The following is a 25612-nucleotide window of genomic DNA, read 5'->3' as shown; positions in this document are numbered from 1 at the left end:
GGGAGGTTCCAGAGTCCCTGCATCAAGGCATTAGGAGACAGAAATGCTCAATACATGCACAACAGCCACTAATGAGGCAAATTAGTTATAAAATTCACCAAGATACATGCAGCCCAACACAGTTTCAGAAGATACAGCATTAAAACATTCAGTGTCAACCGTTTTGATGGTTTGGAATAAGTGCAGGCATTTAGCAAGCTCATTGCCTGCAAAATACGTGCACCTTTCCATTAAGAATGCATGTTCATTGTCAGTACATTTATTGAAATAGCACTTGTAGAGTAAATTTACATGACCATGCCAAAAGGTTAATACAAACACAGGACAGAAGGAGCTGAGAAATGTGTATGGAGGTGCTCAGTCATCACTGAGGAGGTCTTCCTGCAGTTTATAATCTACATTTTCATCAAGTGCCAAGTTCTCAATATCCTGCTCCAGCTCTTGTTCCAGCTGGTCTAAGTCCACATATTCTTCATTCTGGCCGCTCTGATCCTCCTCGTCCTCCTTTGCAGAAGTACTTCCCTGTGGCAGCTTTCCAGGGCACATGGTAGGTTGTGCTGGACAAGCTTCTCCAGCAGCATGCACAGTGTACACAAAGGTACCAGCCATTTCAGCTGTTTTCATCTCTTCTACGGGATTCCGGTCTTGATGGGGCACTATATTTGGAAATTCAGTTGCAGGCTTTCTGCCTGCAAGGTGCTGCTGCTTGAGAAACTCTTCAGTCTTTATGGACTCCTGAAGTCCCGGGAAAAGGTTCTCGTAGTCCTCGGGATCTGCCAGAGCCTGAGCAGACTTCTCACTGACCTTGGCAAGCTCTTCTTTCCATAGTTTCACAGCACGTGACGTCTGGCTAGGCACATAGCATTTTGCAAAGAAGGCAGCCTCTGGATATCGTTTTGTGGCCAGGAGAACCTCAAATGCTTTTTCTGCGTCACCCAGTAAGAACTTGGCAAGGAATGCAACATTGTTCTTGCCAACAGCCTCTGCACTGGTCGCTAGCTTTGAAATCATGTCTGCATTGCTTGCAGATGTAGCCAAGAGAAGCAGGCCAGCGAAATCCATAGCATTGTGCAAGCATTCTTGAGCAAGAGCAAAGTCACCATGTGCAAGGGCCAGTTCAGCCAGCTGCTTCCATTTTTGCTCACTTTGAGCTTCTACTGCTAGCTGGTGAGCAGTCTTAGTATCGCCAAGCTGCAAGCACAACTCAAATCTGTGCTCGGGGTCTGTGGAAACTGCCAGTGCCTGTGCCTTGAAGCCCTGTTTCTCCAGGAAATGAGCTACCCGAGTCCTTTGTTCCTTTGGAATTGTGGGAAGGACTTTGTCAGCAGTTTCAAAATCTCGACGCATGACTGCTGTCTGATACTCAAGAACAGACAGCAACAAAGAGTAGGAGACTACATTGAGCTCCTTGTCACCCAAAAAAAGCCGACTTTCTTTTGAGATGTAACCAAGCACATACATTGTGCGGTCAAGGTGGGCTATAGTGACTATCTCACCACCGACGTAATAGTTCAGCCGGTTCACACTGTTCGTGTAGATGAAGCAGTCACCTACCCACAGACCTGTCTTCACAGATTCTTGTACTTCACCAAGAACATCAAAGGCTTCCTCAATGCCATCTTCTGTTACTCCTTCTTTTGCTTCATGGGCCTTGGTAACAGCATCCTGGTCATACTTTAAAATGTAGAAGGAATCTTCAGTGGCGATACTCACGAGCTCACCGTTCTCAGACCAGTACACATGTTTTGGTTGAATGTCGATGCGACGAACAAGTTCTAATGACTCCCAGTCATAGAATGCAAGTCCACTTACTGATCTCACACCCAACATAAAGCCACCGAAAATGCCCTCTGCACCAAACTCTGGCTTGAAGGCTTTGCGTTCCTTGAAGTTCTTGAAAATTTTTACAGTGGATCCATTCTCTCTGACAGCATATTCAGAAGAGTCTAGTGCCCAGACAAACTCTTGGGCCGAGCCAAAACTCTTGTTGCGCAGTGCCATAGCTGTATAGATTATGTATTCGCCATCACCGCACACAACAACAAAGCGTCCATTTGGGTTGTGTGAGATGGTCTGCGGGTAAATCTCACAGCTGCCCATGTCCTTGACTTGCAAGGGTAGTCGTTCTCCATCCTTGATCTCCGTGTCTGCCATGGCCTTCAGGTTAGCCTGCTGAATCTCTGAGTGCTTTGCCCAAATTATCTTGCCAGAATTGTCCATGGACATGGCTGGCTCTTCCCGTCCCAGCTTGATAATGATGCTTCCTTCGTCGTAACCCAGTGCCATGTTGTTCGAGCCTTGAAGAGAGCAGATTGTCCACACTCGCTCCAAGCCGTAGTTGAGTGTGCTCTCAAGCCGGTAGGTGTTGGCATGCCAAATACGCACTGTGCCATCTTCAGAGCCGGACATGATGATTGGAAGTTCAGGGTGAAAGCAGACAGCAGTGATGTTCTGTGCATGACCCTCGAGAGTCTGCACGCATGTCTTGTTCTGGTAGTCCCAGATCTTGACAAGGCGGTCGTCGGCCCCCGAGATGAGGTACGGCTTGTCACCTCCGTGGTAGTAGTCGACGCAGTTCACCCCTTTTTCGTGGCCTTCGAGGGTGAAGTTGGGCGTCACGGAGCCGAGCTGCCACACTTTGACTGTTCGGTCCAAGGATGCGCTAGCGAAGGTGTTGTTATCCTTCGGGTTGATGACAATTTGCATGACGTAATGGGTGTGACCTTCGAACACCTGGGTGCATGCCCATTGTTTCTCCCAGTTCCAAAGTTTAATCAGCATATCGTCACTGGACGTTAGAATGAAAGGCTGGGTTGGGTGGACGACGATGGAACGGATGTAGTCGGAATGAGCCTCGAACATGTGCACCCGTTCCAATGTGTTGTAGTTGAACACTCGGACTTGCATATCATCAGAACCAGTGATGACCCAGTTCTTTCGAGGAACAAACTTCGCAGCTCTAACTGGTAGGTCACAGACTTCAAACGTTTTGACAAGCTGCTGGCTTTCACAGTTCCAAACATGAACATTACCGTTGTAGAGGCTGGCCAGCATCCACGGCTCGGTTGGGTGCAGGTCGACGCATTTGACGCGATCAGACCTAGCCAAAAGCTTTCTCTTGACGTCTAACTTGAGAGGCATCTTGGACGCGTCTTCAGACAAACCACATAGAAACGTCAAAAACCGTACGTCTACTCCCTTCGGTGTTACGTGGCACGACGGCGTCGACACCGCAAGCTGCTTCGGCGGCTGCCTGATGTGGCTTAGACGACACCGTACTTTCTTTATAATGTTCGCGCACATAGATGACGCTGCCGTATAGTAGGATGTGCACATTTATAATTTTAGTTTTTCTTTACTCCCATAGTCACAAGTATATTTATTTAACAATTAAATCCTGTTCCAATTACTGCATCTTAAATTTAAAATTCTCACCGCTTAAGCCAAAACCGAAAACAAACCCAGAGGGCGTTTTTGCACCCAAAGAGCGAGTAAAAAGGTTGTCTTTTTGTCCCACGATAATCGCTGGCTTGCCTGCGTTTCCTTTCTTGATGAATCGGCGCTCGCCACTTTCCTTCCAAGAATGCTGTGTCACGCTGATAACGCTCATATGCCGTTCGTGGCCTGGAAGTGCCGGGCGCGCGGCGATAATAGGGAGTTTTCGAAAACTCCCTATTAGGGAGTTTTCGAATTGGGGGGCCCCAAAGAAATAGCGTCAAGGCCACTGCGCATGCGCGAGACACAAACAGCGTTTGGGTTTTGCATTGGGGACGCTATTTCTCGAATTTAGCGATAGCCCCAACGCCTGCCCCAAAAGCTTTGCGTCAAACAAACATTACGGCACTCACTGAAGCGACGGCAGACCCTGTTCGAAAACACTGTAGCTCCTGCTTGACCCAAAGCGAGCACACGCAAAATGCTTTGGGGACCCAATCGTTTTAGGGACCCAAAACGCTATTTCCCAATTGGGGCCCCTATTCGAAAACTTCCTAATAACTGGAATTTAACGTCTCAAAACCACGATATGATTATGAGGGACGCCGTAGTGGAGGGCTCCGGAAATTTCGACCACCTGTGGTTCTTTAATGGGGCCCCTATTCGAAAATTCCCTAAGCCTAGGTCTTGAGTGTGCTCGCTTTGGGTCTTTCGAATAGGGTCTGCGGCAGAAAAAAAAAGAGAGACAGAGACAGTGGCCTCGACGCTATTTCTTTGGGGCCCCAGGAAAATAGCGTCGAGGCCACTGCGCATGCGCGAGACCCAAACAGCGTTTGGGGTTTGCTTTGGGGACGCTATTTCTCAAATTTAGCGGGAGCCCCAAAGCCTCCCCCAAAGACTTTGCGTCAAGCAAACGTGACGGCACCCACTGAAGCGGCGGCTCTTGGCCAATTGAGACTACAGTGACCTAGAATTAAGGGAGTGTCTAAAGCACCGCAGACCAATGCGAAAACTCTTAGCTCCAGCTGGACCCAAAGCGAGCACCCGCGAAGGGTTTTGGGGCCCCAAACATTTGGGGCCCCTATTCGAAAACTCCCTATTGTAAGGAAAGACACGTAAAACATTTGGGGCCCCAAAACCCTTTGCGGGTGCTCGCTTAAGCAACGTAAGGTACGTAGATATGATGATTATCGTTGCGTAACACGGAGGAGTCTTGCGTAACGAAAAGACACACTTTTTACTCGATCTTTTCACACTCTAAAATCGAGTATTTGAGGAGTATTTTTACCACTTAATAATAATCATCTGCATAAGCGTGCGCAGGGTTCCCCTTCAGGGGGGGGGGGGGGGGCGAAGGTTCGTCGCAGCGCCCCCCTCCCTATTATGTCAATGTATGCGGCTGCCTTTGCGCCCCTCTTCTCGCCCCCCCCTACAATGTATAGGGCTGACTTTGCGCCCCCCCCTTCCCGCCCCCTTGCCCCCCCCCCCCCCCCCTGCGCACGCCTATGATCATCTGGCTTGCTTACGTTTCCTAAATTTCTTGAAAACCCGGCTCTCGCCACTTTCTTATCGAGACTGCAGTGCTATGCCACGCCGTTCGTGACCGGAAAGTGCCGGGACCGCGGTGATAACGCAAGGAATAAAGAAAATCGAGTATTTGGGGAGTATTTCTGCTACACAACAATAATTGTCATCTGGCTTGCTCGCGTTTCCTTTCTTGAAAACCCGGCTCTCGTCACTTTCCTATCAAGAATGCTATGTCACGCTGATAACGCGCGCACCGTTCGTGACCGGGAAGTGCCGGGACCGCGGTGATAACGCGAGGAAAGTACGCGAGGTGGATGACGATTATCGTTGTGTAGCAGAAATACTCCCCAAATACTCGATTTTTAGCAGCGAAGCTGAGCTCGGCGTAAAGTGTGTGACCGTGCCCGAAAACTATCATCATCATGAACGGGTATGTGCTACAGAATTAATAACCCAGAGAACGAGAACAGAGAGAGAGAAAGAGACGGAAAGAAAGAAAAAAAGTTCTTGCTGAGAAAAAATTGTTCACGAGGCTGATCTCGAACGCGCGCGTGCGTGCAGCATGCCTTCAATCCGAAGGCGAGCGTACAAAGCACTCGGCTATCCAGGCACGCTGGCAGAACATATATATAGCATAGCCCTGTTATAGTCCTTTTGACAGACGGCTTCCTGGGCGCCACCATAATCCTCTCTGGGCTGCGCAAAATAGGCGTGACCCCCCAAAAAAGCAATGCCGAGGCTTTCGTCAGCACTCCCGCGCGCAGCCCAGCATGGCGGCGTTTTTCTCTCCTGTGAAAAGCAAGGGGGCGGGGAAGAGAAGTGAGCGCGAGGAGGAGTGGAAAGAGTAAAGCGTAGCACAGAAAGAATGAGAAAGAAAGAAATGCAGAGAGAAAAAGAGACAGAGAGAACATCAACGAAAGAGAGCAAGAAGGAGAAAAAAACATGGTTGATCCCTTTGTCATAGGAATCGGAATAACACGAAAGTAAAGCGTGCCCTTACAGAAGTAACTGATTGTTTAATGTACATTGATATAAGAGAATTTGCATATTGTATATTGATGCATCAATGTATATTGATGCAGCTATAGCACCGTTTAACGTGGATCACGGTGTAAGAATATTCAGGTGTTGACACTGCGCGCGCCTAGGCGGCCAGAAAATGTTCGGTCGTCGGTCCGTTGAGCGGTGCGCCATCTAATGGCTTGAGGCGGAGATGCGCCCGCGAGTAGCCGAATCACGGTTGTGCTGCGTCATCGCCGCCGCGCTCGCCGTGCCCTCTCCTGTTGCTCTCTCGATTTCGCCCCTCGACGCCGCTTGGCGGATGCACATTATCCAGCAAAATGGCACAGAAAAATGCACGTTATCAGCAGCATGCGCGTTGCTATGGAGACGACTGCCCCGCTTTTCGTAGCGCCCTCCAAGACGGCGCCGATGAAACTGCAGGTCATCTGATAAGAACCCGAACATTATCTGGACGCGCGTGGATTGCAGTTTCCCATGCGTTGGGGGAAGAGTGTCATCACCTGAGTATATTCTTACACCGTGACGTGGATGTACCCACTTTGATGATTGGTGGTACATCTCCATTCCGACGACTAACGTCCATGCTAAATGATTAAACAAACCCTTGTGGTAGCTGTAGTAGGTAACGGTGAAAGCTTAATCAGAGAACGAGGTGTGATAGCCAGAAGAGCGTCGCATATTGGACGCAGAACTTGGTCGCCATCCCGCGGCATGTTAAAATGTGATTGAACGCAACGCGCGTCGTGCCGCCCCGGTAGCGAGTTTGTAATATGCAGAGCGCTCAACGGATGGCAACAGCAGCGGCGCGCTATTGGCTGCGCACACACAGGGACGCCGCTGCGGAGTTCCGCCTAGCAACGGCCGCCACGACGACACGACGCGCTCTCCTTCTCGGGGTGCCTTTCGCGGGAATTTTAAACGGTGAACGCGGCCGCCGGGCCCCGTGGAATTTTCGTTGCCGCTTGTGAACTGCTACTGCTCTCGCGTTGACCGAAGACGCCGTCGTCGCCGTAAGGTTCGACTGTGTTTTGTGCATTTTGTTTTGTTATAACGGTGAACACGTTCGCCCATGAACATTTGTGTTGTCGCCACTGTCTTTTGTGCCTTGGTGCTGCAGCAAGACGCGATCGGCCGTTGTGTTCCACTGTGCGTTTATGCTTTTTTTCTTTTTTTAACAGTGAACACGCTCGCCCTTGAATATCTGTGCTGTCTGCTGTGCCTTTTGAGCCCTTGCGTTGTCGCAAGACATAATCGTTGTTGTGTTGGGCTGATTGCTTTTGTTTATTTTTTTAACGCTGAACACGCTTTCACGTGAATATATGTGTTGTCGCCAGTGTTTTTTGCGATCTCGCGTTGTCGCAAGACGTGATCGCCGTGGGTTCGAGTGTGCCTTGTGTTTTTTTTTATTATTTTTTTCGCGGCTGTGTAGAAGATTACGGCTTGAAGACAAACACATCGTGGGTTGTAGACTTCGTGAAGTCAACATCAAGGTGTGAAAGGTAATACAAAAATGGTGTTTCATAACTTCAAAAATAACTTGCGGAATCTTCTGTGGTAATTTAACTTCATGCTTTGGGGATAATGTCCAATGATCAGCCGTTCTCAATTAGGTCGTATTATGTGTGCACTTGGCCCCCCTTATACGTGGCGTGCGGTTGGCAAAACAAAATCGAAAAAGTGCCGCAGCCACATAAGTAATTGTGTTCTAGTTATTTTCATATGTTATGGCGTAGGTACCATAGGATGGGAAAATAATGAGAGCAATCAGAGCGCAATGTGAACCTGATCTACATTATGGTTGGATCTCACGAAAGTATTCCACAAACCTGCACATTTCACTTAGGTCACCAACTTAAACCTCACTTAGGTCACCAACTTAAACCTAGGAGAAATATCATACAATTACATCCGATACTTCCTAACGTATAGAAGGTTACCTTGTGGGAATTCAGGCGTCCGCGCCAGTGGCTCGACGCCATCTTCCCTTGGAGAATTCTCGTGTCCCTCTCCCCTCGACCGGACGGGTGGCAGCTGGTCATAAATCGCCGTCACTTTGCTGCCACCCCGCCCTCAAAGGTTAAACACGGTGTCCCATTGGCCCAGTTTTGGCGGGATCTGGACCTTGCTCGCGCTCGCCTAGAAGCGGCGGGCGCGCGACCAGGTTGGGGGAGACCACTTGGGGACCTCGAAGGGTGCGTACGCGTTTTGGCCGCTCTGGCCGGCGGCGATCCTTTGTTCTTTGTTCTTCGCCGCCGGCCTGCGGTTACGTCGTTTTGTCGGGGCTCCGGCCTCAGCGGGCGCGCGCTACCCTCCGCGGTCTCGAGGTCCCGAGGCAGCGCCTCGCGATCGTGCACCGTATGTTCCTTTTAAGTGTTGCTATGTCTGTTCTGTTTTCTTCTGCTCTGGGGTGCGAGATCGCGGGAGCGCTGGCCGAAGGGTAGGTCGGCTCTCCAAACCTGGTTCTTTCTTTGTTTGTTCGTTTTGTGGGTGTGCCATTTGCGGCCACATTTGGTAACAATTGTATTAGCTAATTGGTATCCTGTGTAACTATCTTACGTGCGATTGGTTGTAACGAATCATTGTTCTCTTGTATTAAAATCCCCCGTAATAAATCACTGATTTGGAGAGTGTCGCCTAGGGTCTCCCTCGCTGCACGCGTCGGCTCGCGGTCCCTTCGCGGTGACGGGCCGAGTTCTCGCGCGCAGCAGTTCGAACGGTACACGGGCGCGGGATGAACGAGGACGCGGCAGCCTGCATGAAGCTCCCAGTGCTCGAACCCGCGGTGGTGCTTGGCACGACACCACAACCTTCAACATGGGGGAACTCGAGTCTGAGGTGAGGGGCATGGACAGTTTAGTTACACCTCAGGGCTCCATGATATTGCTCATGCTCTTAATCTCATTACGACAGGACTGTCAGAAAAAACGTGAAGACATCGAAGGAATCAATCGCTCCGTATACACGGATGATGTTGCCATATGGATCTCGCAAGGCAGTGATGGGTAAATAGAACAGAAGTTACAGGAAGTGGTAGATAAAGTGGAAGTCTACCTCACAGGCACTAGGCTTGAATTTTCACCAGAGAAATCAGAACTTTACAGGCCCATACTTAACAGGAGGTGGCCCAAGAGATACATGAAGGAGAGAGAGTGCGAGGAGATACAGACTTGCACGAAAAGGTCCCCTTCATTGAACAAGTTAGGGTCCTTGTACTCAACATTGAGTCGAAGCGAACTAACAGCAATACTCTTATAAAAATAGTGACTAAGGTCACTAAGGCAACTGGCTGATCAGGAAAATCACAAACAAGTATATCACGGAATGAAGGAGGCTAGTATTCTTAGGCTTAAATGGAACAAGACAGAAAAGGACAAAATCAATATTTTCGTAAGGAAAGCTTTTAAGCAGGCCCTAGGCTTGCCCGAAAGCACCAGCATAGAGAGATTAACGCACCTGGGCATGCATAACACCTTAGAAGGATTGACTGAAGCTCAGTTGGAAAGAATTGCCAGCACCGCGACTGACAGAATATAGATAAATTACAAACAATAACCAGCAAGGACCCAAGGTTGCATCGGCCAGAGATTGGGAGCCAGATTGACATTGCAAATTTACTAAAAAAGAAATACAAACAAAATTCAATTAGGGCAGTAAAACGAGCACAGCTAATACGACCTAATTGAGACGGCTCAAGTGCACACATAATACGACCTCATTGAGACGGCTCATCATTGGACATTATCCCCAAAGCATGAATTTAAATCACCACAGAAGATGCCGCAAGTTAATTTTGAAGTTATGAAACACCATTTTTGTATTACCTTTCACACCTTGCTGTTGACTTCACGAAGTCTACAACCCACGATCTGTTTAGTCTTCAAGCCGTAATCTTTTACACAGCTGCAGGCGTCTTGTACATCAGTGATGTTCGCCCGAACCACGTCGCGAGTTTGTAATATGCAGGGCGCTCAACGCATGGCAACGGCAGCGGCACGTCAACGTCAGGCGACGAACTGTCATTGTCTTCAACGCATTCGATTGCACGGCGCGCCGACGTCTCACATGCGCTGCTTTCCGTGGGCATAGCCGTACAACACCGGCGTTGCAGGGCTACGAAATGCGTTGGCAAGATCAGACGCAAAAAAAAATAAGAAAACACAAGGCACACTCGAACCCACGGTGATCACGTCTTGCGACAACGCGAGATCGCAAAAAACACTGGCGACAACACATATATTCACGTGAAAGCGTGTTCAGCGTTAAAAAATAAACAAAAGCAATCAGTCCAACAAAACAACGATTATGTCTTGCGACAACGCGATGGCTCAAAAGACACAGCAGACAGCACACATATTCAAGGGCGAGCGTGTTCACTGTTAAAAAAAGAAAAAAAGAAACGCACAGTGGAACACAACGGCCGATCGCGTCTTGCTGCAGCATCAAGGCACAAAAGACAGTGGCGACAACACAAATGTTCATGGGTGAACGTGTTCACCGTTATAACAAAACAAAATACACAAAGCACAGTCTAACCATACGGCGCCGACGGCGTATTCGGTCAACGCGAGAGCAGTAGCACTTCACAAGCGGCGACGAAAATTCTACGGGGCCCAGCGGCCGCGTTCACCATTTAAAATTCCCGCGGAAGGCACCCCGAGAAGGAGAGCGCGGCGCGGCCGTTGCTAGGCGGAACTCCGCAGCGGCGTCTCTGTGTGCGCGCAGCCAATAGCGCGCCCCTGCCGTTGCCATGCGTTGAGCGCTCTGCATATTACAAACTCGCGCCCCGGTAGCCCGGCCGCGATTTTTCTCGGGGTGAGCGCGTGAGTGGGGAACGCCATGGGGAACGCGGTGTTACAGCCACGTGAGGCAGGCGCGCGTCGCAGAGCTATTTTCGGTTTTGATTAGCGTGATGCTATGAGCGAAGCCGACGCTTTTACGACGCTTGCGCTAAGATCGCCACATCGCGGTGTAAGGCGTTGACAAAATTGAACTTCTATTGAAAACGCGCCGAATCATGGGACGGACGTGCAACGTGTCGCAGGTGCTTATCGCGAAAGCCACAGTAATTACGAATTACTTTACTTTACCGCTCCCAAATGGCAACACCACCCCGCCGACCGGGAGAGTGGTAGATATAAAAGGCACGTTTGTAAAGACTCTAGAGTCTGTGACCGTGCGACAGCTCGTAAATCGCTTCTTGTACCTTCGTGATGTTCAAGACCCGTTTTTGCGCACGGTCTGCCAAGTGCGGTTGGCCAATGCTTTGCCTGAGTTTGTCGTGTCTTCTATTAGATTGAAAGGTCAAACACAGGGTTACTTTAAAGAGATTATCGAGACATTTCGCTTCCTCAAGGCACGATTTTCTATTGAATATTTAGGCACTGTTTCCCGTAAAAAGTTATATAAAGATTTATGTGATGTTGTTCTCCCCATTCCTTTGTACCGTTCTCAGTACTGTGGCGGAACGTGGAGCAAAGTGCTAAAACGCGTAAAAGGCATGCCTGTGCGTCCGGGGGTAAAAACTTTCTTCTTTAAGCTTCATGCTGGGGTCTTGCCAGTTAAGACGTGGTTGTCTGAAAAGGGGTTGTTCGTTCCGTGGGGTGACCATGCAGTGCTTTTTATGTCGCAAACCAGAAACCATTGAGCATGTCTTCTGGAATGCTGGGACGGGGTGTTCTTCTGGGACGTCCTGCAAAGGACACTAAAGAAAGATTTCCCATTGGACGCACAGGGCATAAGGTATCTGATGATTGAAAATGATGATGGATTTCCCTATGATATTACTGGCGCTTTATAGCATTTGGAGGTCCCGAATGGCTGTACGTAACGCTGACGTTGATGCTCGGCGAGCCATAGAATTGGCGGCGAGGAGTTACGGAGTCGCCCTCTATCGGACGCGCCTCGATTGCGTGCTAGGCAGGATGCCGCCGGCGCGCGCCCCATAGGTTTTGCTGTCGGCGCTCTACAAAATCACCTCGCGGAAGCCCTCCAGCGCATTTCTGTAAAAACTTTCGAAAGGAAGTGTGTTCTTTACTGCCAAAATGATCATCTTCGACGAACTGAAAGCACAAGATAGTCCGTCCACCAGCAAACGTCGCGTAGAGGCGAAAGCCAGATGCCTCTTCAAACGGGAAGATTGACCGTCGCGGCGTCAAGACGAGTGACGCAAAAAATAATCGTCACGTGATGAGGTCAACATATGACGTAATCATGACGTCACAGACCTCCTAAATTTGTAACTTCATTATGACATCACCATGACGTGACATAACATGATGTCACATGATGACGTATTCACACGGCATGGTCCCTTTGCATTGCCTCCGTGATCAGTGATGGCGTTATATGACGTCATCATGACGTCACAGATCGCCAAAATATGTAGCGTCATTATGACGGCACATAACGTGACGTCACGTGATGACGTATTCAACGTCATGGTCGCTTTGCATTGCCTCCGTGATCGGTCACGGAGGCCGTGCAAAAGCGCGTTAGGTGCAGAACGCTTTTGGAGGCGGGCGCGGGAGAATCAATACATCGACTGACAAGAAGAAGAAGCTGGCTTTCGCCTTCCAGTCACCTTTGGCGAATGCATAATGGACCCTGTGAGTTTTTTAATTCAACGTATCTAAACAATGACTTGCATATCTGCAGCCGATTTTGTGGATGCTGAGCACGGGGCCGACGATCAAGAGGTCGCACGGGAGGGTTCTGAGATGGTATCGCACGTGGTAAAAGGTAGCGCCTTCTCCATGCTGTGGCAGATAAGCATCGGGAAGCTGCGGCGGGAAGCGCGCGTGAGCCATCGTCTCAGTGCGCGCTGTCTGCTACTCACCGAACATCGCAGACCCGACGCAGTAACGAAAGTGTTCGTCGCGGAAGTGCTTGTTGCACACAAGACTCGCAGCCGATGGCTACTTGCCGGTTCTTAGCTTTACAACCCATGCTTCACGCAGTTTCTTGTCCCGCGGTTACCGCTGCAGGCTGACACCGGGCTCTGTTGCGTAAGCCCGGCACTGCGGCACTGAGCGGTAGAGCCCCATGTTTGTCGCCTTCAGAGGCAGCCACTCTATTAAAATGGTTTCAATTGAGTAGAAAATGCGAGAAAACCTCCGTATTTGAACAGACCGCAGCGCATGTAGTACTTGAAACTCGTTTTCAAAGCACGCGGCAGCGCTCCACAAGCAGCCGACGCGGCCGCTGAGACCACGTGATCCTGCCAAGCACGTCACGCCGACGGTGGCGCCGGCGTTTCCAGTGGTGGGCCTCGAGGCCAATACTTTTGTGAAGCGCTGACTTCGTTTCTGGAATTGCAAAAAAATGCAAAAGGATGTACCCGATTGGGTACCTCGCATGGAATTACTGTTGCACATGAAACAATTGTAGGCAGGATGTACTCTCTTCTCACTGTTGAAAACTGAAGCCCTGCAATAAAGACAAAAAAAAAAAAAAAAGACCGTGGCGCAGTAGATAGCGTGCCCGGCATCTGTTGTTGCGGACCGAGCGGTCGTGGGTTCGATGCCCGTTCTTTGCCATCTGATCGTGTATATTTTTTCGATATCATTTCCGTGACGGAAATACGTCACTGAAGTCTTGGTGGACCCCGGCACAAAACACTTTCGTGTTAAAAAAGAAAGAATTAAAGAGAAAGCAACCAACGCGTCGTCTAGCGACCAGATGCCGCACCACCTGGCCAAGCCGCGCATGCGCAGTAGCTAAGCCACGCCCACAGACGGAGACATCGCGCGCAACCTCCGACAGCCACTCCGAGCCTGGCTGCGTACTCCTGAGGAGGAATTAAGCCGCGCATCTCGAAGCTAGACGCACAGGTGCGCGCACAAGGGGGGGGGGGGGCTGCGATGAACCTTCGCCCCCCCCCCCCCCCCCGATGGAGAAACCTGCGCACGCCTATGGCTAGACGTGTCGGTCGACGAGGGGTACAAGCCGCGACGGGCCCGTGCTTCTGTGCCAAGCTTTGCGCGACTTAGTGCGAACTGCGCGCAAGTTTTCTTAGTGTAATACCCGCCACGGTAGTCGTGGTTATGGTGCTTTACTGCTCACCCGCAGGTCGCGGGACCGAGTCCTGGCTGCGGCAGCCGCATTTTCGATGGAGGTAAAAATGCTAGAGGCTCGTGTGCTTAGATTTAGGTGCACGATAAAGAACCCCAGGTGGTCGAAATTTCCGGAGCCCTCGACTACGGTGTCTCTCATAATCATATCGTGGCTTTGGGACGTAAAATCCCAACAATTATTATTATAGAGTGTATATATATGTCATGCTGACTCATGCATGCTGATCGACATAGCATATACGCCGTTCGTGACCTCGAAGTGTTAAGCGCGCGGCGATTATGCAAGGAAACTTATGCACTCTAAGAAAAAAGCGAGTAATTGGGGAGTATTTTTGCTACACAACAATAATCGTCATCTGCACTTAGAGTTAACGATAATAATTTATTTTGCCTTCCTTGCATTATCGCCGCGCGCCCGGCACTTTCTGGTCACGAACGGCATGTGCGCTATCAGCGTGACATAGCATTCTTGATAGGAAAGTGGCCAGCGCCGACTTTTAAAGAAAGGAAACCAGCGCTGAAGGAAACGTAAGCAAGCCACATGACGATTATTGTTGTGGGACAAAATGACGCCCTTTTTACTCGGTCTATTCTGTGAGTTTAATGATCATCATTCATCTGGCGCGCATTGCACTTCCCGGTCACGAACGGCGTTCGGCAAGTAGCGTTACAAAGTGCATTTTTGATAGTACAGAAGCGAGGGCACAGTTTTGAGAAAGGAAACGCGAGCAAGCCATTCATGACGATTTATGTTGCGTGGCAGGAAAAAGTCGAGTATTAGGGGAGTATTTCTGCCACACAACGATAATCGTCATCTGGCTTGCTCGCGTTTCCTTTCTTGAAAACCCGGCCGACCCGGCTCTCGTCACTTTCCTTTCCAGAATGCTATATCACGGTGATTACGCGCGCGCCGTTCGTGACCGGGAAGTGCCGGGACCTCGGTGATAACGCAAGGAAAGTACGCGAGGTGGATGATGCAAAATACTCTCCAAATACTAAATTTTTTTTCTTAAGAGTCACAGCGATAAACGTCATCTGCATTTGCTTGAGTTTACTTTCGCAGAAACTCCACGCAATTACCGCTTTCAGGAATGTGTGTGTCACTGACAGCGCGCACGCCATTCGTCACCTGGAAATTTCGGCCGCGCGGCTCTAGCGCGGCGACAGCTCAAGGAGAGGTACGGGAGCCGCCCCAAGCACGTCCTTTGTTACTCAAAAAAGAAAGTGTATATTTATGAAGTATTTCTGTTTCACAAATAATCGCGTGATCTAACTCGCATGCCTCTTCCTTGCGTTATCACCGCACGCCCAGTGCTTCCAGCTAGGTCACGAACGGTGTGCGCGCTTTAAAAGTGACATGGCATTCTTGACAGGAACGTGGCGAACGTTGAGTGGACAATAAGACTCCCCAAATGGTGCGAACTGTTTTTATTAAAGCAAAATGCACACTCGGGAATTCTCTGTACCACAATGATAACCGTCATCTACTTGCGTGCCTTTCCTTGCATTCAATCGCCGCGCGCCCGGTACTTCTAGGTCACGAATGGCGCACGCGCTGCCAGCGTGACATAGCATTCTTGACAGTTAAGTGGCAGGAGCAGTCTTCCAAGAAAGTAAAATGCAAGCAAGCCACATGATTATTATAGTGGGAATGAAAGACACATTGACAAGAAAAATTTGGGGGACTCCTGAGCTTCGCCTCCAAGAGTAGAACGCGACAGCGTAATGGGGCCTTCTCAAGCTCTCGGCGGGACACCTAGCTCAACTGTTGGTTGGTTGGGTCCTAGGGGAATGGCTCAACCCACTTCGGGGGATCGGCCACGAAGCGTGCGGCAGTAGAATTTGTGGAAAAAAAAAAAGAGAAAAAAAAAGGGAATACGCGAAAAATATTATAGTAAAGCAAGAATGTTAGTGTTAAAGGGGTCATGAACCACTTTTCCAAGTAATGATCTAATGACCTTAGTATCGGAGTTTACTGCCTCCCAAATCGATTGCCGCAAAAATTTCTCGAATCCGTCAATGAGCGGAGTTACGGGGGTTTGGCGCACTCTCTCAGCGCTTTCTCTCTCTTCTCGTGCCGATGAGCGCACTGGAAGCTAGACAGGGAGGGATGGCATGGGGGAAAGAAGTTACGTCAGCGCGCGTCGTGAAACGCAATCGCTCTCCCGCTGTGATTCGCGTGCGCGAGTGCGGCTACCGTGTAAATTTAGCAGACTGAGGAGTGCGGCGCGGGCAAGTGGCGGCACCCCGTGGCAAGAAGCGCATCTCATCCGGTTATCGGCCAATAAGCACGCTATATCTCGTGCGACGTAAGCTTGCAGATCCGCGACGTCAACGTGCAGACGCCCCGCCCACCGACGAGAGTGAGAACCGGCCTGTTTGAAAAGAGGGCGCCTGAGGAAACAGCAACTTCGCGCTCCGCTTGTGGCCTTTACGCGGCGCGCACGACTGTAATATTTTGCAGAGCAGTTCATAGCCGTGTCAGCTTTCCGCAGGATGTCTTTTTTCAAGCCCAAGGGGTGCTTCATGACCCCTTTAATTTTGATTTCTTTATGAAATGTTAAACGAGTGTTAAATAATAGAATTAAATAAATATATAAATAAATACAGACTATATAAGTGAATGAATGAAATGGTGTATATCTACCTATAATATTAACATGGCAGTCTCTTTGTGTCTTTTATATAATTGAGTATGGCATCACATATGCCCCTGTTGCATTGCCCCAGTGCCGAGGGAGAGTAATGGCGACATGGAAAGCTCAAGGCCAAGTTTTTGAAAAGGTGGTTTCAGAAATCTTTGCCTTATATTTCCATATCTGCGACATTCTGTGAAGTAGTGCTCTATTGTTCCTGCTTGATAACAATAATGAGCTGCAAGGAAAGCAACGTCTGTGCGTGCGTAAAGCGGCCATTTCAAGCTACCCTAGAATGCCTACTGAAAGTACAGTTGGGAAGTGCCCACTAAGCCATAATTCTTCCTTTTGGCAATTGGCAAACCCACTGTGAGTCCGTAAGGAAACGCGCGCACCTGCGCATCTGCCCACTTTGTTGATGCTGTTGCTGATGATGATAAATTATGCCCGAGCGTTTTGTCATGGGTAGGCCTTTAAACCACCCACTCGTTGCACAATATGTTCTGACGACTGGTGAAGTTTTACGCTTCTGCCATGCAATATTAGATGCGTTAAGGAGACTTCTCACACTACATCACATTCATATATAGGTTTTTTTCCGAAACAGTTTCCAGCACTGGCGTGGCCATGTGACAGAACACCTGCTAGCCACGCAGAAGACCTGGGTTCGATTCTCAATCAAACCGAAGATTTTTATTTGAGGGGACGCGCCGCTCTGGCTGCTCCCAAGAATCATCTGCATCCGGTATTTGCATCTAAATTTTTCGCTCACGGACAACGCTGATTTTTTGCTCACAACCAACGACACCGACACCGGAATTTCTGCGAAATAAGCTCTTTAATGCTATCGCGTTAAAACGGCGCAACAGAAAACACAAAAATACTTTTTAATCACACAAACACAAATGCCTTGTGTGCAAACATGGCGCTTGTATTCGTGTGGTTAAAAAAAAAAAATGTCTTTCGTTTTTTTCTCTGTTGCACCATTTTCTTAACAATGCATCCATACCAACTCACCCAACTGACACTCCTACTGAAAGACACCCCGAATTGTGCACTTTTCTAAAAGGGTAAATGTTTAACACTTGCAGTAAGTTCCGAACTAGTTCAAACCATTAGAATTTTCACATCGTAATTGCACCTGAACCAACCCAGAAAGTTTTCAGTTCATCTTCCCGGTATTAATTTATTTGCTTCATGCAGGGTTCTTCGTTTGTCACAAAGCAAACTTTTTGCGACGCTATCAGCAGCTCAACCTTGTGAGCATTGCCTGCACGACAACCACCTAAAGTGACCAAGAGTAGGATTACTTCCGCTGGTGGAGCTTGCATGAACGGCATATGCTGCTATTTCGATTATTTCCACCTGAAAAATTATTATTGGTTGCGATACAGGCATTTTCAGTGCACCTTTAGCAATCTTAATTTTGTTTGTCAATTAGCTGCCCAGCCTTTTTCACTCAGTCAATATGCAGCTAATCACCACTAACGTGTCATATGTAGACGATGTGGTGCAACAGTCCAGTAGTACGAAGTTTTAATGTGAGAAGCAGGTAGTCCGCAAGCGCACAATTATATAGTGCATTATTTTTTACTGCATATACGCAGGAATTGAGAGTGAGCACATTTTGAACCACAAAGTGCAGATTAAATCGTGAAAAAGAAGACTAGGTAGATACATCTTTTGATAGAGTTGTGGTGCAAGAACAAAACAGCCTTAAATGAAGCATATATGAGAATGGATGCATCATCAGCTACAATTTATAACAACCTCTAGCACAACTTTGTTGTTTTAGTTCCGTCCGTGTGCTATTTGCACTGCAGTCAGAACTATGTACCAAAAAGCACAATATGCCACTTTAACCTCTTGCCGACTTGGCCCAGCCAAAACCAGATGTGATGAGGCTACCTCTGAACAGTTGGTCTTCATCCTAACGGATCACCGCACTACTGTATTGCCATGCGTCTGTGCCTTGCCTTTGTCCTGTCTACATATAGTATGCAAGTATGATTACAAGGTACCATACGGTACCTACAAGCCTGCAATGCAACAAAAGTACCACGTCCGGCTCCATGGTGTCATCCATTGAGCCCAACTGTAGTGTACTGCTGAAACACGCCTTAGTTGTATATATGGCAGGCAAACACCTGTCACTGTTCACTGCTCTATTAAAATTGCAAAAGGGGTACGCTAAGATATGCTCTCACACGATTACTTCTTGCAGCAACTGTACTGCTTTCCTTTTACATATCTGAAAGAAGCTATCCCAAACTATGAGAAAATGCGCAATTTATACTGCAAAGACTTGTCCAATGGCTGCAATATTATTTTAGGCTTTCGAAGTCAAACATCTTTCTGCATAATATAAGATATACAACCATCTGTGTTCATTTTAAACAAGGGTTTGTGTTCATTAAACCAAGATTATCCTTTCAAAAGACAAATTTCTTGCAGTAAGGGTTTAACAAGGAAAGCGATGTTTGCAAAGAGCAGTAGCAGCGCCAGGATATGACCGATTACACTATAAACTGCAAAGAAATTGAATGAAAAAACAACAACTAATGTTTAGTAGACACCAGTGAAAACTTGCCCACGCTTTAAAGGGGTGGTGCCATGAAATTTCGAGGCTATAACAAGCCTGTTGTGGGTTTCCTCTGTATGCAAGGACACTCCAAACGAAGGGTCGGACACAGCAAACGTTTGGAATATATTTTAGTTCACTTCCAAAGTGTACCTAAATGCCCATTCTCCCGATCAAAACCCATCGCCAGCGCGCCAACACTGACGTAGATCTGTAGGATGGGCAACGAAAGTTGTAGTGACGTCACACCAGACCTGCTGTAGTGACGTGAGCGACCTCTGGACCTCCGCAACGTACGTACCGGCTGTAGTGAACTAGAATATATTCTAGTTCACTATAATACCGGCAAAGCATCGGTTGCTACATCACTCGCCGAGTTTCGATCGCTTGCTGGCTAAGTGCGTCACAGCCTTGTGTGGTCACGTGACCAAGCCTCCTACACTTCTACGTCACTGCCCAACCTCGGCGCCCAGAAACCGAAACCGAAAGTTGTCCACATCAAAAGGCGATATTCAATTATTTAGCGCGAATACATGAATCTTGGTGCGTGCATCATGCTTCCTGGAGCTGTAGGAAACGCTTACAGCAAAGAACGCGCAAGCCACAAACATGGTGGCACCACCCCTTTAAGTGTAATGTCTGTGAATGTAGATTAATAATGCTGAATCGTGCATAGTCACAACAAATGCAAAGGCAAGCCTGGCAATGGCCTGCCAGCCTTTTTGCAGTTATGTGCCTTTAGTGAAAGAAATATGTGAATGTGAAGTTGTCCACAGCGAAGAAAACAATTAGAAAACACAACAGTTGACTTTGCACCCTGGTTTAATTCATATGTATGTACAGTCAAACTTGATATATTGCCAATTTTGCAAAGTTCTTTGTTGTATATTATATATATATATATATATATATATTTATATTTATATACTCTCTCCATAGTAACATACTACACAAAGTAACCTTGGTGTTTGACATCTTGGCAATGACTTTCAGGAAATAATGGTTCATTATAGGATGCTATGTCTAAAACAATAATTACAGGCAGATCGTTTCTGCAGGTGGTGGTTCTACATGGCGACAAAAACACTGGCATATGCACCCTCAGCTGTCTTGTACACTCTCAGTACCTATACGTTCATTTTAAAATAAAAGGAGCAATACAGCAAAGTGTCACAAGACCCAGATACGCCAAGATGAGCAGCACTGTAAACGGGAAAGGTTTTAAACAATTATTTACACATACAACCAAGTAATGCATTACAGTGGACCAACACTTCAGAAAAAAGCCTTTTCACAACCACAGCCTACAGAAAACACTGACTGAGAAGTAAAAATAAAAGATTTCTCAATACACCAGTAGAAACCACTAAAAATGACTTAAAGCACAGGCAAGATTAGGAGATGAAGACTGCTGCCACACATCAACCAACAGTGTTCACATAGCAACAAAACTCGCAAGCTGTACTAAATTCGATAAAGCACGCTCTGACCGAGGTCAATTTCACTAGCTCCAAAAATTTATTACAATAAGCAGAATTTCACCTGTGCAGCAGACTAGGCTACTGCTGGAACATGCCAACATTGGCTAAACTCTACATCAGAACAAGAGTATGCCGAGTAGGCCCCCTTCATTTCCTCTGTACTTTTTTTTTCTTTACATGGTATTTACATTTTCCCCAGAAAGCCTGGAATGCAACCCCATGACAATCTTCGTTGTAGTCCCTATAGGGATTTCCTTCGGGCCAATACAGGATTCAGTGCATTTAATAAAACATATGTACAGAACATTGCAGCTCCATTTTAAGATATACCCAGCTAAAAGTTCAGTTGCACCCAGACAACGGTAGATGCAGAGAGAACCAAAACGATATTCACTTCACAAGCTTTTTAGAACCTGAGAAAGTCTTTTTTGGAGACCAGTGGCTGTATATATATATATATATATATATATATATATATATATATATATATATATATGCTTTTTTCTTTCTAAAAACTCGGTGTTCAATGGTCCTCTGATGCACCTGAGAAAACAGCCCCTTCATGCCAGCATGCTGCCTCTGTAGATCCCCCTGGCAAGGAAACACCAGTTTTGTTCAATTCTAGCCCACACTACTTTTCTTCTTTTTTTCACCGAGTGGGATGCACATTTGACACGCACCAATGAATAAAAAGCCAGATACTTTACCAGACCAGTTCTCATCATTTTTGCCAAGTGAGCATACGCAGAGAATAAATATATATTCCTTAAAGTTAATGAGGACCATGGCTTTACAAACGCCCACAGCCATGCAGAAGTCTCACATTAGCTACCCAGAGTGGCAAAATGTCACTAAGAGAGACCATTCAACAAAGGAACCAACTTCAATTACACTGGATGCCGCTGTAAAGCAGCACCAGAGCTGACTAAAACATAAAAGCAGACACAGGTCAAAGCAGCTGACTGCTCAAGAAAATCGTTGCACCACTACAATTACCGGTGTGGTGTTGTCGCTTATCACAGTACCAAAACATACAGGAATTCAAGCCAAACAAGTTGCACCCTTTAGGCCTGAATGCAGAAAACGAGCAGTGCATAAACAATGTCAAGCAAGCAGAACAAAGGCAACAAAAACGCATCTGAAGTTACCTTTCATCTCTTTTCTCAATTAAAAAAAGAAGGGCTCATTGCACTTTGTCAGGCAATGTAGCTTGCTGCCTTGAAGGTAGCACATAACCTAAATGCCCTGGACAGCTGGCATTGGAGAGATCTAAGCTCCTTATCAACATTCTCCAGGTTATCTCCTTCAGCCTGACAGGGTCCCCAAGTGCTTCTCTTTAAACTCTTGCTGCCCCACGAGCAGATGTACGGGGCAGAGAAGGCATCATTCCTGAGCAAAGCCTTCTGTCTCTTCTATGGCATAGGTCAGCTTTTCCACCAGCTGCTCATAGCTCTTGTAGGGTGGCAAGTCCAGCCGGTTGAAACATGTGTGACTTCGAGGAAGCCACGTCTCTTTGCCCACTTTCTCGATGCAGAAACGCTGTGGCCCATTGCTCCCTGAATAAGCAAACGACAAAGCAACATGGTCTTTCCACTTACGTACAACATAAACCTGGTTCAATTTGCACCCAAGTGTTAACTGCAAATTTTTAGTTAAAAATAATTATTACTCTGGATCAAGATTAGAATCATGCCCTTTTATCTCCCAAACTTTCACTTAAGTGAAGCTGTCAAATCTAAGATTGTGTCAAACACAAACATTTTTATCGTCATATCTTTTGAAACACTATTAGTAAGGGTTGGCATTGCAGCTGAAATAAAGGTAGAGGCAAACCGATGTCACTATAGAAGTGGACATGAAATGCAGATATGCTTAATTTAGGCAGCCATAGGAATGATTGTGAATAATGGGTTTAACATCCCAAAGCAACAAAGGCCTCTGAGAGAGACATCATAGTAAAGGCGACATATATCTTGGACAAGTAACAATGTTAGATTTGCCTCAAATTTTGGTGAACGTTGCCAGAAGTTAAAAAAAAAGTTCAAGTTTACAACAACCAAATTTTACGCAAACTCCCACATTGAGGACAGCTACTGTATTACATGAACACTGCGCTTTGGGATATGCATTTATTTGTTTGTCTGAAATGCACAAATGAATAATTTAGTTATGTTAAAGCACTACTTTAATTACATGTGTTTATCAGAAGACCTATTCACAAGTGACGACTACAGTAGTAGCAGCAGTAGTTTGAGGAGAGGAAAGACACTTATTTCTGCAACCCATAGGGGAGCACTGTTCAGTGTCTTTAGGGGAATGAAAAAAGGGAGTTAAAGAAGAGGCCACCTTCTCCAGAAATGAGCAACCAAACTAACCAAACCGCGCACATCAACAATCGCATGCTCACTGAGGAAGAAAGAAAAAACCGACAGTCTGGCCATGGTCTATTGCGTGCCAAACCCTTTCTACAGTCACTTTTGATGCTGTACACTGGTGTAATACGGGAAATCACCTAAGATTAAGAAGGGACTTCTAGCTGTTACGGGACACAGCCTGTTTTGTCCATACACGCATGCATGCACTGTATAATAACAAGTACAGTGATGCTACCGAGGACTTTTGATTTGGAGCAATTTTCGGAGCAGCAAAATTTCCGTTTTGGAGCACTTTGGAGCAGAAAAATTGTAATCTTGGAGCACTTTGGAGCAGATAATTTTACATCTGGGAGCACTCTGGAGCAGCAAATTTTACATCCTGGAGTACACTACAGAAGCATATTGCATTAACATTCAAGCACCTTAGTAATTATTATGGGGCTCTTATGAAGCCTAGAAATATTTCGATTCATTGCAAATCTCGTGGAAAAAATCATCTCAGGAGAGCTCTATACTTCACTGGCTAATGAAAAAATAAGGACTCATACAGGGGTTAATCCCCTCTTCCCCCCGCCTCGCCCGGACTTTTAATAAAGTTTATTCACTCACTCACTCATGCAGTTGAGTGTTCTGGATTAACCTCTTCGTCGACTATTTTCGACACTAGCAAATAAACAGAATACCGGATCAATAAAATTGCACTTTATGAAATAACACTCTAAATACATGTATGTGGTTATCAGCAGACGTGGTAGACAAACGCCGTGATGTACAGCAGTGCCTCAATGGCAAAGAGCCACACTATCCCTAATGCATTCCCCTAAGAAGACTCCGAGGCGAAAGCCACGTTATTTTTCTTCTCGATCGACGGGTTGATCCTCTCTGCAAGCTTTCTGCACCTCACCTGGTTTTGCGCTAGCTCCATGATCGGCGCACCGATCACGGAAGCAGTGTAAAGCGACGATGTCCTGCGATGACATCATCACGTTACATCACAATATATGACGCCATGATAACGTCACAATCTATGACGTGATGATAACGCCATCACATGATGATTATTTTTTGCATCAATCGATTGACGCCGCCGACGGTCAATTTTCGTGTTTGATAAAGCATCTAAGGCTTTCCCATTAATATTGCGTACTGAACGTTAACAGCCTGGCCGTTAACAACCTGGCCTTACATACCAAACTGTCCTCCACCATGTCACCTCTGTGCCATGCGCGAAACAGCTTCGCTTATCATCCACTTCACATAGTTAAATGGCTCCTCAAATTTTTTTTTTCATTTTTAGTGTGATAGCGATTATATGGGCACTCTCGGCGGATTTTTGCCGTCGCCGTAATTTTTCGTATAAAGTCCAAATTAATAACATCACCACGCGCATTCTAGCCGCGGGTAAAAGCTCGCGAGCGCTGGCGACGAACGCGGCTCAAGCGGAGATTAAACTAGCCGGCCGTCTGTCTCCGTCGCACGGAGAGTGCATGAGATAACATCTTCCCGCGTGCGGGCCTGCCGTGGATTGCTCATCGAACAGAGAGGAAACGCACCGCCCGTCTTTCGTAAGGAGCATGAAGGGACGCCAGGGGAGCGGGGGGACCGCATCGTTCGAAAGGCGCAGTCGCTTGCGCGCGCGCTATCTCGAGGCATCAGGAGACGGCTCGTAAACTTGCTGTGCTCTCAACGCTTACTACGCGTTTAGAGAACTCAGAGCACGAAAACTCTTCGCTTTCTGGAGCAGCCATATTCCGTTAAACCAGCGTTTTGTTGAGTTACGCGAGATCGGATCCAAGCGATCTAGCTGCTAGCCTTACTTCGCTTAACAATACAATTAGTTGGTATCGCATTCATTGCTTCGCCCTTAAGCGAAACTGTGAGTTCTTTTTTATCCGTCCGCTAGTGACCCTGGAAAGCGAGGGGTGGACGTTTAACATGGCGTAGCCACTTCACTGTAGGCCGTCAGCGATGGGCCCGCTACTGACAGCTGCCCATTTGCGGCTGCTCCGACCAGGAGATATGCTTTTATTAATGAGATGACATTTTAAAAAAGAGCTAGCAAAAACTTTGAATTCGAACCCTAGCACGTGAGCTCAAAAGGGCAGGGCCTTTTAGGGGGTATTTACCGCAGAGTGATTACAAACTTCGGACGTGTTGTGGAAGAAATTACGAAAGAGCTCTTCTGGATGAAGATCCATGGATAAAGTATATCTGAGGAGAAGTGTCAACGCGTTCCCACCGTTCGCGTGCTCTTTCATAAACGCGAAGCAAGGAAAATTCGATATTGTTCCATATCCCCGATTTCATTCCGCGATGTCCAGAAACAGAAGTGACAGACATTTTAGCGGCACGCATGTAGTCATTACTGAACATTGCTTTCCTTACGTGCCGTGCGACGCTTGAAACGAGCTATCAGCAGCGTTTCTGGAACAGACGACGTTCGCCGATGAATCGCCGTCGCACTTTCTCACTACCGATAGGC

At 47.4% G+C, this 25612-nt stretch overlaps 2 protein-coding genes across 4 annotated transcripts in view; both read right to left on the bottom strand.

The window, feature by feature from the left end:
- Positions 1–243: 243 nt before the first annotated feature.
- LOC119376613 (coatomer subunit beta') lies at positions 244–3261 on the bottom strand. The gene has a single exon (XM_037646396.2). It carries the CDS (start codon positions 3139–3141, stop codon positions 358–360), a length of 2784 nt encoding a protein of 927 aa, XP_037502324.1. The 5' UTR covers positions 3142–3261; the 3' UTR covers positions 244–357.
- An 18127-nt stretch (positions 3262–21388) lies between these two features.
- The window catches only part of LOC119376571 (E3 ubiquitin-protein ligase wwp-1), a 71427-nt gene continuing 67203 nt past the window's right edge, over positions 21389–25612 (bottom strand). For all 3 annotated transcript variants that reach the window (XM_037646366.2, XM_037646362.2, XM_037646390.2), the window contains exon 22: positions 21389–22311. In XM_037646366.2, the coding sequence (XP_037502294.1) occupies positions 22139–22311 (173 nt within the window). In that variant the 3' untranslated portion in view covers positions 21389–22138. The remainder of the gene's footprint in view (positions 22312–25612) is intronic.

This window comes from Rhipicephalus sanguineus, chromosome 1, assembly GCF_013339695.2.
Source record: "Rhipicephalus sanguineus isolate Rsan-2018 chromosome 1, BIME_Rsan_1.4, whole genome shotgun sequence".
NCBI classification, from domain to species: domain Eukaryota; kingdom Metazoa; phylum Arthropoda; class Arachnida; order Ixodida; family Ixodidae; genus Rhipicephalus; species Rhipicephalus sanguineus.
The sequence above is the reverse complement of the archived record's forward strand: the minus strand, read 5'-3'. Positions and strand labels throughout refer to the sequence as shown.